The 13,823-nt window shown below is 41.2% G+C and overlaps 1 protein-coding gene across 1 annotated transcript in view; it reads right to left on the bottom strand.

Moving 5' to 3' along the window:
• The window catches only part of UBE2Q2 (ubiquitin conjugating enzyme E2 Q2), a 31,684-nt gene that overhangs the window by 10,917 nt on the left and 6,944 nt on the right, over positions 1 to 13,823 (bottom strand). The window contains exons 2-5 of the mRNA XM_072345448.1: positions 8,779 to 8,883; positions 6,314 to 6,418; positions 4,834 to 4,890; positions 4,159 to 4,299 (exon numbers count right to left, since the gene is read on the bottom strand). Coding sequence (XP_072201549.1) covers positions 4,159 to 4,299; positions 4,834 to 4,890; positions 6,314 to 6,418; positions 8,779 to 8,883 — 408 coding nt within the window. The remainder of the gene's footprint in view (positions 1 to 4,158; positions 4,300 to 4,833; positions 4,891 to 6,313; positions 6,419 to 8,778; positions 8,884 to 13,823) is intronic.

Here is a 13,823-nt window from a genome sequence, read left to right as displayed (position 1 = left end):
CTATCCTATAAAACGAATTAAGACTGCTTATACACATTCTTTGCTGAAAAAGGAAGAATGACACTTAAAGAGGTGATACAATGCAGCATTAACTACCACTCTACATAAAATTTCTGTGCACTTTCGAACTTGTATTGAGATATGGTCATGCATGGTACTGTCATGAGCATGTCCAGGTCAAAGGAGGGCAACTTCATACTGAACCATCAGGATCTGGGCTGTTTTCAGTGCAGAGCTGAGCAGTACCTTTGCCTCACCTGCTATCTTACTTTCTGAAAGAAGGGATTTGCTTTAGCTTTTCAAAGAATAACAGCCAGTAAGTATAAATAATGTAAAAGAAATTTACATTGTCAAACGCAACCTCTTGAATACTAGTTTTCTCTCAGCATTTTTATTTCCATCAAGTTAGGCCACTGAATTTCTGTATGTAATGCTGGCAGCTCATGTAACCACATGAAACGTAAGCATCTTCTGTGCTGCAGTGATTTACAAAGCAAAACATAGCACACCCACACACTCCTGAACTTCCATTGTAACTGCTGATAAACAGAACTGCCATTTAAAAAGAAGTTGAGTGATCTCAGTAGACTGTTTATAACCGCTGTGACCCTTTTTCCTAGCAGCTGATTTCCATTGTACTGCCCATTGCTTATACAGCAATATTAAAGTCAGTATCGATCCTCTCAAGAACCCACAGACCGCAGATCAGTAATTTGTGCCCAAGACAAGGGAGTCTAACAAGCTTAACTGAAGTGTAGTCTAAGAACTTAATTTACATCCTCTGAACTGCTCTTGGAGGACACATGAGAGGAAGCACAGGGAGATTCAATGCTACACCTGATGGTAGCCTAAATGCCACTGCTCTGAAACAAAGCCTTCATTATCAGCAAAGGAAAACTTTGGACCAAGCCAGTACAGGCGTTACATTTTACAGAAGCATTTCTAACCTTCATTGATACTTCAGTGGCAACACATACACTTAGGAATAAAAATCATTATAAAATAGATAAGCAACTTCAGGAAAGCTACAAATTCAGAACTGAGCACTTCCAAGTCAGCAGAGCTCACCTAACCATGCAGAGATCACAGCAGATGCCACTGCTTTAGCTGCCTGCTGCACTATGTCTCTAACAATCACTCCTGCAGCCTCAGCTTCCCTCCTTTGCACACTTTTATGGCCTTCCCACTCCCCCATAGCACAACTACAGGCTGTTGCTTGAGTTATCCAAGGTAGCAGGTGCAACTCACTGCAGCTTTAAAATGCAAATACCAGTGCAAATACCCTCTGACCAGAGGGACATCATCACACCTCACTACAGTACAGTAAATTGTCCCACCAACACATTTCCAATTACTCAGCTGCAATACCATGAATTAGTTGGTAATACAGCAATAAGAAAAGGAAATCCACACAAAATAGTGAAATCCTGTCAAAAGCGACCCCAAGAGCACTACAGAAGACACGATGGCACTCTCAGTGTTTGTGGAGCAGTGTACACTCCATGGAGAGAGAGCTCTGAGAAGCAAGCAGCAGCAAATCATTAAGGATTTGAGTTAATGACTCCAGATCAGGGACTTCTTTTAATTCCTAGTAAGCAAGTGGTTCGTTCTTAGAGCTATTACAGTGTTCAGAGGAGGATTACTTCTTGCTTCACATCATATACCGTACTTCAATCAAAATTTAGAATTATTTCCTGATACCAAGGGAAAAAAAACTCATTTACAAAATAAGGCAGATAGATATTCTGAACGTATATGAAAACCACAAACCCTAAAAACTCCTAAAAATGAGCTGTGATCCACAGAAAGCCGTTTTTAACCTGTGAGGAGCATGCAGAACTGGAACTGCATGCATTTCTTTCCTATGGGAATCTTCAGTATGATCACTATCTGCAAGCTGCCCATCAGCCAAGGAGAGAAGAAAAGTCATGGACTTGGGCCAATAAATATACAGAGAAATTTACAAGCCTTCTGGTTGCATTTGGCATTAGTCAGAGCTCTACATTAAGCTTCACATTCCCTCTTCCAAATAAAGCATGTAAATGGCATGGCTTTTGGTTTACTTCCCTCCACTGAGGAAATGAAGTACATCAAAAGAGCTGTAGTCAGTGTGGAAAAACCAGACCATGTTTAGGCAGTTTATTCCTGTTGCTGAAAGTCATGCTAAGAAAACCCTCTAAGAAAGCCCATGGAAGAACTATACAGATTTAAACTGACTTTCCTTAGGATGCTAAGCAAGATGCTGCTGTCTTACAGATGGGTTCCATTAGAAGTTCCATGTTTCTGCAGTGCAAAAGCACGTTTTAGTGCTACTGGGTTAGTTCTTTTCTGGGTCAGCGGTGCAACCACAGTTGTCAGCTCTTAAGCACTAAGAGTAAAGCTTCACAAGTCCATTGAGAAATAATTTAACCAGAGCAGCTATTTCTGGTGACCCACAAAAATATCACGGTTCCCCAGCAGCAGTTTAATACCCTTTTCCCTGTTCTCAGCTGACCCTATTTATGCACCACCATCAGCAAGTGTGTTGGCATGAGAATCAGCTATTATGTAAGTTGAATCTGCTGTTGTCAAACAAAAGAAACCAGTGGCGTTTATTTCAGCTCCATTAAACGAGGAGGGGAAAAAATAATAATCAACAGGAAAGGCAATGGTTGCTAAATGGGAAAGAGGAGACAGCAAAAGGAAATCAGCAGCTTTAAGGGGCTTTCCACACCAAGGAAGAATGGTGACACTATAAAAATCTTCTTCAGTTCCACTGAAATTTAGGCAACAGAAGCAGGCAATGCCTTTCAGGTTGCAAGAGGTCTCATTTACCGATTAAGGAGTCTTTACAAATAGGTCTGAGTAATAAATATAGAAAAATACACAAATTCAGTAGACATTTGCTCCAAGTCTGCAAAAACACTAAGTTTAAACAGAAACAGTATTTGACCATATTGCTTATGGTTAGTCATGTCTTAAAATCATTCTATATGGCAACACCAGCTCGGTGTCATGCATACCAGCTCTTAAATACTGAATGCTCTACAGAACATAACCCTATGTGCTGATTTTTGGGTGTTTTTTTAGGTAAGCAGTGGGACAGGAACAGAAGGTCCATATTTGACTAACTCCAAAGGGAATAATATTTTATTTTCTCTGCAAAGCTGCAAACTGAATCTCTTCTCCAAGTTAAAGCATCAGTAAGAGAGGAAGGAGTCTTTCCTATACTATGTAGAGTTACTTAGTACCAGTAGTCCACAACAAAAAAGCAGACAAGCTTCTGCTAAGAGAGATGGAGTGGACTGGTTCAGCTGCCACTGAACATTTAGAACGTATATAGTTTCTGATACAAATGGAAAGAACTTTACACCGGTACCTTCCTTGAGTCTAATTTTTAAGAACAGTTTTATCACTCCAGGTAAGAGTTACTGGAAAAATAACAAAGTTTAAGAAGCAGAACTGACAAAGTTACTTATGGAAAAAAAAAAAAGACCACAAAAGTCAGGTGTCCCCTACATATCAATCCTAAATCCTATTTCTTCCCTAAACACACACAGGCTCACACCTTACACCTGACTACTACTCATATTCCCAACTACTGCCTTGGAGAGAAGCAGCACATCTAGAGTCTAGACAACATCCACACATCTCCTAACTTGGCAAACAGCATTAAAAAAAATACAGAAGAGCTCAAATGGTGGGGGGTCACTAATTTGAGCATATTCTTTCTGAAGGTGACTTAAAAAACACCACAGTACTCTTATGACACTCATGAAAAGACAGAAGATGCTCCTTTCTCCAAAGGGCCAATGCCACCCTACCCAGTTGGACATCAGAAGTTACACTAGCAGTCTCCCAGACTGACTGAAAGAATGCTTTGAAGCATTTTTTCTAGCTTTGTAGAATGCTGATTTTTAACTAACTTCATAGGCCAAAGATTTGGATAAAGGATGAGTCCAGTTACAAACAGACTGTGGAATTCTATACAGTCTACTTAAAGGGTTTCCAGAAAAGCTGTTTAAGCCTCGTAGGTCAGGATTTTTGTCCTATGTGTGCTAGAAGTCGCCTATATGGTAACTTATCTTTAGGTGCGTAGCAGCAGGCTTTATTTGCTGAAAATCATTTCCATTTTAAGGCCAGGAATACTGCAAAGGAAAAAATATTCCATTAACTCACATTTAAGTGATCTTGCCTTTGATTTTTTCTGATTTTTTCTAAGATTGCAAGGTTCTCTTTTTCAATGCCTTCATCCTCGGATTTCTTCCCGTCAACTGGTTCCTCCTCCTTCATATCATAGTGATCCAGATCTTCAATGTCCTACAAGACAGAGAAAGATTCACTGTTAACAACTGTGCTCTTTACTCAAGAAAACTCTCAAAGGACATTTATGGGTACAGTCAGTACACTGCACAGCACTACATACTAGCAACTGCAGTGACTGCTGGATGCCATTTCTGCTTTGCTCTGACCTAATTCACCCAGCCAACAGTATTCAAGGGAAGCATAAGGAATCCTTACAATACAAATGAGAGCCAGATTCACAACCTGTTTTGGTCATAGAAACAAGCACAATTAAACCTCGATGAGAAATGAAGACAGTAGCAAATTAGCCTACTAAAGCGGGTAGATGGAAAACTAGAAGCTAAGGAATTCTTAAGCCCATTCCAAAAGTATACAGAGTTAAGTATCTTGGAGATACCCTACAAAAACAGACTTGTTTTTCATTTTAGAATCCTAGCTACTTTAGGGAGAGAACATTTCACAGTTTTGGTTTAATAATTAGCCAGTCACTGCAGAGCATAATGCCAGAATCCTACTAGATTAGGATAACTATCTCATATGCATACATACTTCACCCATATCTTCCTCCTCCTCCTCCTCTGACGTAACTTCTTCTGTTGTTCCATTCTGCAATGTAACAGTGAGGTTACTGCATTAAACACACATCTTCCTTTCTTTCACAAATCAGGAAGTCTTCTAGCAAACAGTAAATATGAAAGTTACACTTATCAAGGTCTACAAAAGATTGAAGTTTAAATGGAGGGATAAACAAAGATGCTTTCCTAGAACACGACAATGAAAACATTTGCATGAAACAAGGATAGATTTCACATTAAGTTTTAAATGGAAACTTAAAATCCAGGTAAAGACATCCTATTTTTGAGACAACAGTGACAAACACAACAAACAAGTGGGTTACAACTCATGATATCTTAAAATCAGATCATGGCTCTGACTGGAAAGCACATACATGCTAGTACTCTATAAATTAATTCTTGGTCACACTACCTGGAACTACTGCCACAACCACTAACATTATACAGCCACTGTCATTACATGATCCGATGACATACTAAAACAGCACGCTGAGTTGGTTTTCCAGAGCTTTCCATTGCAGGATAACACTTCAAGCTCAGGAAGTTTGAGCTGCAGAAATAGTTGGAAGCATCATATCCTTGTCCTCTGCTTACCCTTTTTTTGACAAGTAAGGAATGCCCCTGCTGTATACAATGCAAGGTACTGGATAGATCTTCCATCTGACTTATCAAAGCCTCTTAATTCAACTTGAAAATTATCCAAAATTTCCAGCTGTGAAACTCTTCCACAAGTTAATTTTAGAGTTTCAAAGCATAAACAAGACTCTTCAATGAAGCTGCTTCCTAATGTTACAGACCTGGGAGTTGCACTGCTATGTGGGTGGCCAAGGAAGAATAGCTATAGTATTACTGTTTGGCAGAAGACCAGACATCAAGCAAGTTATTTGTCATTACTATAGTACAGTCGCCACAGGAAAACCATCTGTTACACTAGAAGAGTCTTTAGAAATTGTCATCTTAACACATACAAGCAAAAGCAGATAAAAATCCTATTAAATACAAAAAGAACATGCTCACTGTCAGTTACCAGTTCTGTTTTCAGCACAAAACATTTTAGTTAAGCAGAACATTTAGCAGCCCTTCACAGCTCTTAATTTGTCAAGTGCACCAAAGTTAACAAGACACCTCAAGCAGATACTTTCTGCCCAAAGCAGCACACGGTCCTGACACCCTGTATCTTTGCAACGGACTGAAAAGGAAGGAGAGCATCATTAGGAAGTTAATTCAGGTGCACATTTTACAATGTCTACACTTCATGAAGCAGCACACGGTGTTTTGTTGTATGAAACACCCAAGGCAATGCTGGATGTGGCACTGGGCAGCCTGGTCTAGTGGTTGGCAACCCCACCTACATTGTACCACATCTAAGTTCTGGCTCATTCCATTGCTTTTTCAACTCTAAGAAAGACAACAAGTCCTTGATTTCCATTAAGGTGTCCTTAGTTTTAACTTACCTGTCCAGCTGGTAATGGTTGATCTAACATTTCAACATCTGGATGCTGAGGAAGATTATACAATCTGCAGAGGTCACATATTAATCGCTTCAGTTGCTGGAGAAGCTACGAAGAAAGAGCGCATCTATTTAAACCAAGCCACGGAAGAACATATTTTAAAGTACTTCTGCAAGTTGGTAATAACTTTCAGTCAGCCTACAGCATTTAATTCTGCAGGTAGTAGAATAAAGACACCTCTTTTGTCTGCAGTTGTCATAATAAAAGCCACTGCAATGGGATACCAAAGACACAGCAAGTTAAAGATGGCTTCTTTCTTTCTTCTTGCAGCAAGCCAAAAAAAAAGTAGAGAGCAAAAGAATTATCTGCTCTGGCAGTATAGTTCATTCCAGGCACAGATCTCAGAGCCACAAATCACTCAGGAATAACCAAAGGGCTGTATTCCTCAGGACATGCTGGTGCATTCCACTTCTTACTTTAAAGAGCAGCGTTTTAAAAACAAAACCCACACAACACCAAGGAACAACTTAATTTCCCACATCCTGGATCCCTCTTCAGGGCACAGCAGGGCAACTCTAGAAGCAAACCTAGAAACACAGGCACCAGCAATCACACGGCAACGCAGCAACTTGCAGGCTTCCAGACAGACCAATTCCTAATGCACTGCAGCACAAAAGCACAAATTCCATTGCAAAGAGGGAGGCAGGAACACACAGCTGAGAGGAGGGATCCCCTTCCTTGACAGAGGTCTGCAATTCAGGGTTAGCTCAACGCAACTGAAAAACTATTAATTTCTAAAGCAAAATACTTGATAACCAGTCTCCCTTTCTGCTACATTTCTCAACCCCAAAAAGGAATTCATATCACATCCTTGCTCCTTCAGCCATGGATAGCCTTTATCATTATCCTTTATGTTTTGTTCATACGTATAAAAGAATTATATAACAATCTGGGCCAGAAGGTACATCTGGGAGTCAACCTCATGCTCTAAGCAGTACCTAGCATGATTTTGTATGTGTTAGTGGTACCCAAGGAGACAATATCAAAAGGGGTAGCAGATACTTGTCATGTATTAATAATTTAAGCACATTTCCTGGCTAACATGCAAGCATTATAGGAGAATTTGAACCACATCAAAATTTACCATGTCAAGTGAAAAGCTTCAACACACACAGCCTGCCTAATGTCTGTCTGAAGAGCATGCTTTTCAGTTTCCCAAACAGCTGATAGTCATCAGAAGTTGTAAAGCAAGCGAAAAGGGCAGAATAATACCGAAGGACTTCAGAGATCTGGTGAAATGCATTTAGCACATCTGCTCTGCTGAGCTCCTGGACAGCTTAATGCCATTTCTCATTCAATATTTTAACTGTTTTAACAGTAACCTCTATTATGAGCTCGAAGCAACATGAAACAATGGACCTTTAGCTGAGGTTAAGTGAAAACTGTTTTGCAGCTATAAAAAAAAAAACCCTCAAAACACTAAGCTGATATAAATTAGTTTTGGCATTCATTTCTGCAGGCAGTTCCTTATCCTTTCTACCCTACCACAGGAAGGGTGTGTGCAAGCTGCTCAAACTTCCTCAATGAGAGTGTAAAGGGTGAAGTTGTAAGGGAGGAAAAAAATCCTCAGTGCCCACAGACTGTAGCCTTTTGACACCCCTAAGTCTGATTTTGTAAAGTCTCTATTTTGTCTTCATTTTGACATTACACAATGTGGGGCCGATTGCTGAGAAACCAATGGGCCATCCACAGGTGCTACATCAACCCATCAGTTTTTAAATAGGCAAGTACAATTCTGATATCAGAAGCTGCTTTGTTACAACAAACATCAGCAGTCTACATCTGCACGCAGTTCAGCGCAGCGAGTCCCACATATCTGTGATAAACACTTTCCAGCCCAATGCAAGCAATCTTGTACACAGTACAAGGAACATCCTGTCTAAAACCTTGCTTTAGTCTGCAGCTAATGGGCACATCAGCTTCATGCTGATCCCTTTCTGTAGAAAGGAGTTTCTGAAGAAAGCTGGTTTGGCTGCGCATTCCACTATTAAACTGCCCAATGTCTCCCCAGGTGGAGGTCACAGGCTAAAAGCCTGTATTTAACATTCCCTTTGCTGTCCTCTTGCCTCTGTAGTCGATGTAGTTTCCATGCAAAGACAACACTAAAAGTGCTGTTTCTCCTCATTAAGTTCTGATGCTTATCACTAATTATTCTCAGAAAGCCTTAAACTTTTTGGGGCTGAAAAGTGACTACAGTGAAAAATCAAGCATTTTTAAGTCATCTTCCTTTTCTTGTTTCAAATCTTTTTGGATTGCTTTTTGTTCGTATGCTTTTAGAAGAGGAAACTTATGCTTGCAAAGACCCCAAAATAAGATGCTAAACTGAACTGCTGTAACTGCTTATGAATGTGCTTATTAATGTGAAAAAAACTCAAACCAAAATAACATCTAAATCAACCAGAACTCACCAGAGTATTGCTCTTCTTAATGTCTTCTAAACGCTCCAAGACTGAAGTCAGGTTTGGGTCATCTGATTCTACAAACCATATTGGTGATGAAGAGGGGTAAGATTCCTGTTTTTAAAAAACAACAGCGAATAAACAAAAAAGTTCAAAGCTTTTAAAGCTCATTCACATCCAAACTTCAACAGTGCAGTAACAGCTCATCTTACCCTAAGCTGGGTAACACAGAAGAAAAGTAACACAGTAACTTGAGGCAACTCACGAGAAGTCAAAAGAATTCCAGAGTACTGGTTCTTCTACTATTACGCTGTTTTCATCTTGATCAAACAGTTGATCAACCAGTAGATCCCTGCAGTTGTTTGGCAAGCACCAAAATGCATCCTTACTGACAGTGAGCAGAAATGGGCTCATAGGACTAGAAATCCATTTCATTTTACACAACAAGCCATGGTCCGAGCACATACAACATGGAACAGGCTTGGCCCACAACCACCTGCAATCCAAGATGAGCAGCTTTTCTGTCCCTAAACTGGCACAGCAGACAGCCCTTCAAGAAGTGCTAGGAAGACCCTCACTGCTCCTTTCTCCATCAGCAGGAGACCAGGGACAAACCTGGAATAGAATAAGATGTTGTTGTCTGCAGAACTTATCTGTTCCTATTCTGGAGGGCCTACTGAATAATCTTCACAAACACAGCAAATCTATCCTCAGACAAGGACTTGACTCACAGCTCAGGTCTGACAATTGAGCAAGAAATCCCACTGTGTTTTAGCACACCACGGTGGCTACTTGAACACACTGATGCCTTCTCAATGAATGACGATCCCCCTCTGCTCCCTTTCCATTTCATTCCAAGTTCTGCCACACGTGAGAAAGCACAGTAGGATCTGATGCTGCCTGCCTTGTGAATGCACAGCATATATAAATTACTATAAGCCCCCAAAACACATTAAACATTCATTTTTAGTCTGCTCTAGCTTTTGAAACACAAACAGAAACCGCGCATTCATCTGAAAGGCTTCTCTTAAGCACATCCACTCATGTAAGTCCAACTTCCAGCCCACAGCAACACCTTTTAACTCTGCAGATCTGCCACTAAGTATATTCTTTTACCTTAATGCAAATGGCACCAAGTTATTCCTTCTTTAAGCAACACGTATTTATGGGAAAAGCTTAGTCTCATGCAGCTATGAGTCACTATATTTTGAAATGGAGAATTCACACACAAACTTCAAACAAACATCCTGACCCTGAGATACAAACAGTCTGATGAGTTTGTAATACCAAAGTGTGCAACCAAAACCAGCTTGTGCTTGAGCCAGTTTTGTTGAGAGTTAACTCAGCTGTTCCCTGCATCTGCATCCTATAGAAAGGAGAGATGGATTTAATATACATCATGTAAGAAACACAGGCTTCCCAAATGGGAAGATGTAACTTGCAAGAACTAACCTAGAAGGACAATTCTTTTATTGTACTAGTTACCTGCTGTTCAAAACACTCATTATTATTATTTCTCAGTGGCTAAAAAACAAGATTATTTTGGTCCTGTGACTGCACAGCTGACCTTGAGTGACGCTGTGTGTCAAGCTTAGCTGCACAGGTGTCAACCATATTATTATCCGTATTAAGTTGTTCAACTCTTTCAGGCCACTGCTGTAACAAGGCATTTTCCTCCTCTCTACAATTAAATGCAAAAATTCGTCATAACAGAGAAAGGCTAAACGTTTAGATTTGAGCAGCTTTCTCAAGCTAATGCACGCTGTACAGCTTGCAAAGCTAATGCAATTGCTCAGTAAGCCATGACATGCTGGGATGACATCACACCTTGCGTGCACTGAGGCCTGAGGACAAAGGCTGAATGTTTACAGCCAAGCCAGATAAAATGACAATTCATGGGCTCATCACTTCTACAGAGTCTTTGTATCAACACCAGGACAGAGTGGGAGCTTTGTCAACACCAACACTTCTGGTGCAGAACACAGCAAAAGGATCGAGTCTAATAATAAATGGTACCCAAAAATAAAAACAAAGAAAGAAAAGCTCCACGTTCCTGCCACTGGAACAAGTCAAGAAGCACCAAGGAAAGCCACAGTGTAGTAATAGAATACCCACAGGATGTCATCATACAGACACTGTTCCATCTCCTAAAATTGCTGATACGTTCTAATCATTTTGCTTTTCTTGGGTAGATCTGTCTTCTAATGATGTCTCCATCCTCCTTACCATTAACTACCCAACAAGGCTGTTTTACTTGCACTGCTCAATAATCTTCATCGAGTTTTACAGACCAACAGCAATACTGTCCTGTTGTCAGTATGAGACTTAAGCTGTTCCTCTATTCCTATAATACTGTTTTAACCCACAACCCTCCCCAACCACCCCACCCACACCTTGCTCACATCCCCAATACTACCACGACTGTACATGGAACACAGGAACCCAATATGCCCACACATTTTATTATGACAAATGGTCAGAAAATCCACTTAAACCTACAACTTCAGCATCACAGAATTCCTTAGTGAGCTGGCTAAATAAAAGTCAGCCAACTGGATTCCATTTCCTGAGCTTTGGCAAAATCTCCGCCGTTGACAGAAATCAGTCCCGTCCTTTTTACATCTTTTTAGAGCTAAATTACTCATTTTCCTGTGTTTTAATTATGAGTTTTCTGGGAACTGCTCTTCTTGGCAGACATTCAGAAATCCCCATTTATGTTGTGCAGCCCAAAAGACAGTGAACACATCACGGTGTTCTGACACTTCATTTTCACATTTAAAGAAAAAAAAATATTGCTCTTCTCCATATGAAAGAATTCTAATTTCCTTCCTAAACTAACAGGGAAGCAATGCTGCTTTACGTAAATAAGTACATGCAGCGGGAGGTTTAAAAGTCAAATGTAATGAGGGTATGGAGGGGCATAGTGAAAAGAGCAAAGCCCTTTACCCACCTGCCTTTGATCAGCAGATCCGCACTTCCTCTCCTTTCTGGACTTGAAGACTGCATAGGACCTACTATGACTTGCTGAATGGCTAAATGCATATAAACAGCAGGACACGCTTTACTCACTGGAGTTCAGCTAAGGAGAGATCCTTATCTTCCCTAATGCCACAGAAAGCAAGCTTCTGCTAGCTTTAATTTTCTTACAGCCTTCCTGAAGTCACAAACCAACAGGCTCAGCTCTGTGACAGCACCTGTACCAAACCACGCACTTTGAAAGCGGCCTCGATCAACTGACTAAAAAGCATGCATCTTTTAAGCACACATCTTTTAAGCACAGCAAATGACTGCAGTACCACCCAGAGGTTCAGTGACTGCCTTGGCAGCAGAAGTCTATGCTACTAGACAATCCCAGACAAAGCTGAGTGCTCTGCTTTGAGCCCCTGAGACTGGGAAAGCTCAAACATCTTCACAGGAGGTAGGGGAGGGAATACCACAGCCCTGTCCTATGCAGGTTCTGCTCATGCATTCATCACTACATCACTGAATACCTTCAGGAGCACATCATAACACAACTAACACGGTCATGGCTTTCCTCTCCAAAGCACTCTCCAAATGTAGCACAGTATGCTGCTTCAGAATTGTTTATGTTATTAAATATAGTCACATCAGAGAAGTCAGCATCAACGGCATGTGCCTGGCAGAACAGAAAGGCCACCACAAACGGCATCTCCATGGAGGTACCTGTAACAATCACAAATTGTTCCTAGCGAAAATAAGCACAGCTTGCTGCACAAACACGTCCTGCTGATTGCAGAAGGCTACCACATAAGAACAGGGGAAGGGAGAAGGCAGTGAAGATCCCCAGGAAAGACTTCACCAAACGCTGCTTTCCATCCAGCACATACAACCACAAAGCCCGTGACACAAGCTGAGCTATGTCTGTGTTCCATCCATGGCTCTATCTAGACACACGCACATCATTACCTTAGAAGAAGCCATAACACACACAAGCAAAGCAGGAAAGACAAAACTGTAAGTGGTTATAAACATGAATGTAGATGTGGCATCACAGCTCGTACCCTTCTTAGGAACACATCTTTGCACCCAATCAAGTCTTCACACTATTCTGTCTACAAAAGGTGTCCCACCTGCTGATTCTCACATGTGGAACTGCACTACACCTTTGATAAATGAGCCTCAGTGGACTGCATTATCAGCTGCTGCAACAACTCACCCCCTAAAGGCAGTCTGCTGTATGTTGTCCAGTTTGCCACAACCACACACAACTAAAATACCAACTGAAAGCAATAATGCAGAATGGTTACAGAGCTGAGACTTGATGCCAGGCTTTTACATAGCATCTCACACATGCACAGACATATCCCTGTGTGCCTGTATTCTCACCTAACAGCTGTCAGGGAATGGGTGTTTGAGAGCTCACGGTCCCAGTGCATGACACAAGCAATGAAGCTGGTGATGGTTAACCCAGTAAGCAGCTGGACACATGCACTGATGACAAAGATGTTCCGACAATGGGACTCTGCAATACTCTTCTCTCACCACCAGCAGAGTAACTTATGTACCGAATTCCTGAAGGAATTCCAGTTACTTGAAATGATCAACTTCAAATCAAGAGTTGTTAATCACCTGCTTTTGCAACAATACCTTTCCTGGATGTTTTCCTAGGCACCAACAAGCCAAGCATGGCTTCTAATGAGGTTCGAAGGAGCAGTTACAACTGAGTTCCAACACACCACACTCTCCCCCAGCCTGACTCTTTCCAGCAGAAGCACTTTGGACACGCAAAGCCTGATGACACTTCTGCTGCCACCCAAACATCCAGGCTTGCCCTTCCTTCCCTCCAGTCTCTTCCTCTTCAGAAGTGCAGGTCTTTGAAGCACTCAGACAGCCTACTCCATACCACTGAAGGCATGGTGCCTTTCTGCCCTCACAACTCAAGAGCCTTCCCCCTTCCAGCAGCCCCACACGAAGCTCCAAGCTCTCAGGAAATCTGCAGCTGTGAAACACTCTCTCAGAGGGGTTAAAACTCAGAGCTCTGGGACGAAAGAAAATACTAAACTTCAAGAAATCCTGCACTTGTTTCTCTACAG

This window comes from Excalfactoria chinensis, chromosome 10 (genome assembly GCF_039878825.1).
Source record: "Excalfactoria chinensis isolate bCotChi1 chromosome 10, bCotChi1.hap2, whole genome shotgun sequence".
NCBI classification, from domain to species: Eukaryota; Metazoa; Chordata; class Aves; order Galliformes; family Phasianidae; genus Excalfactoria; species Excalfactoria chinensis.
This window is presented reverse-complemented; position numbering and strand designations above follow the sequence as displayed.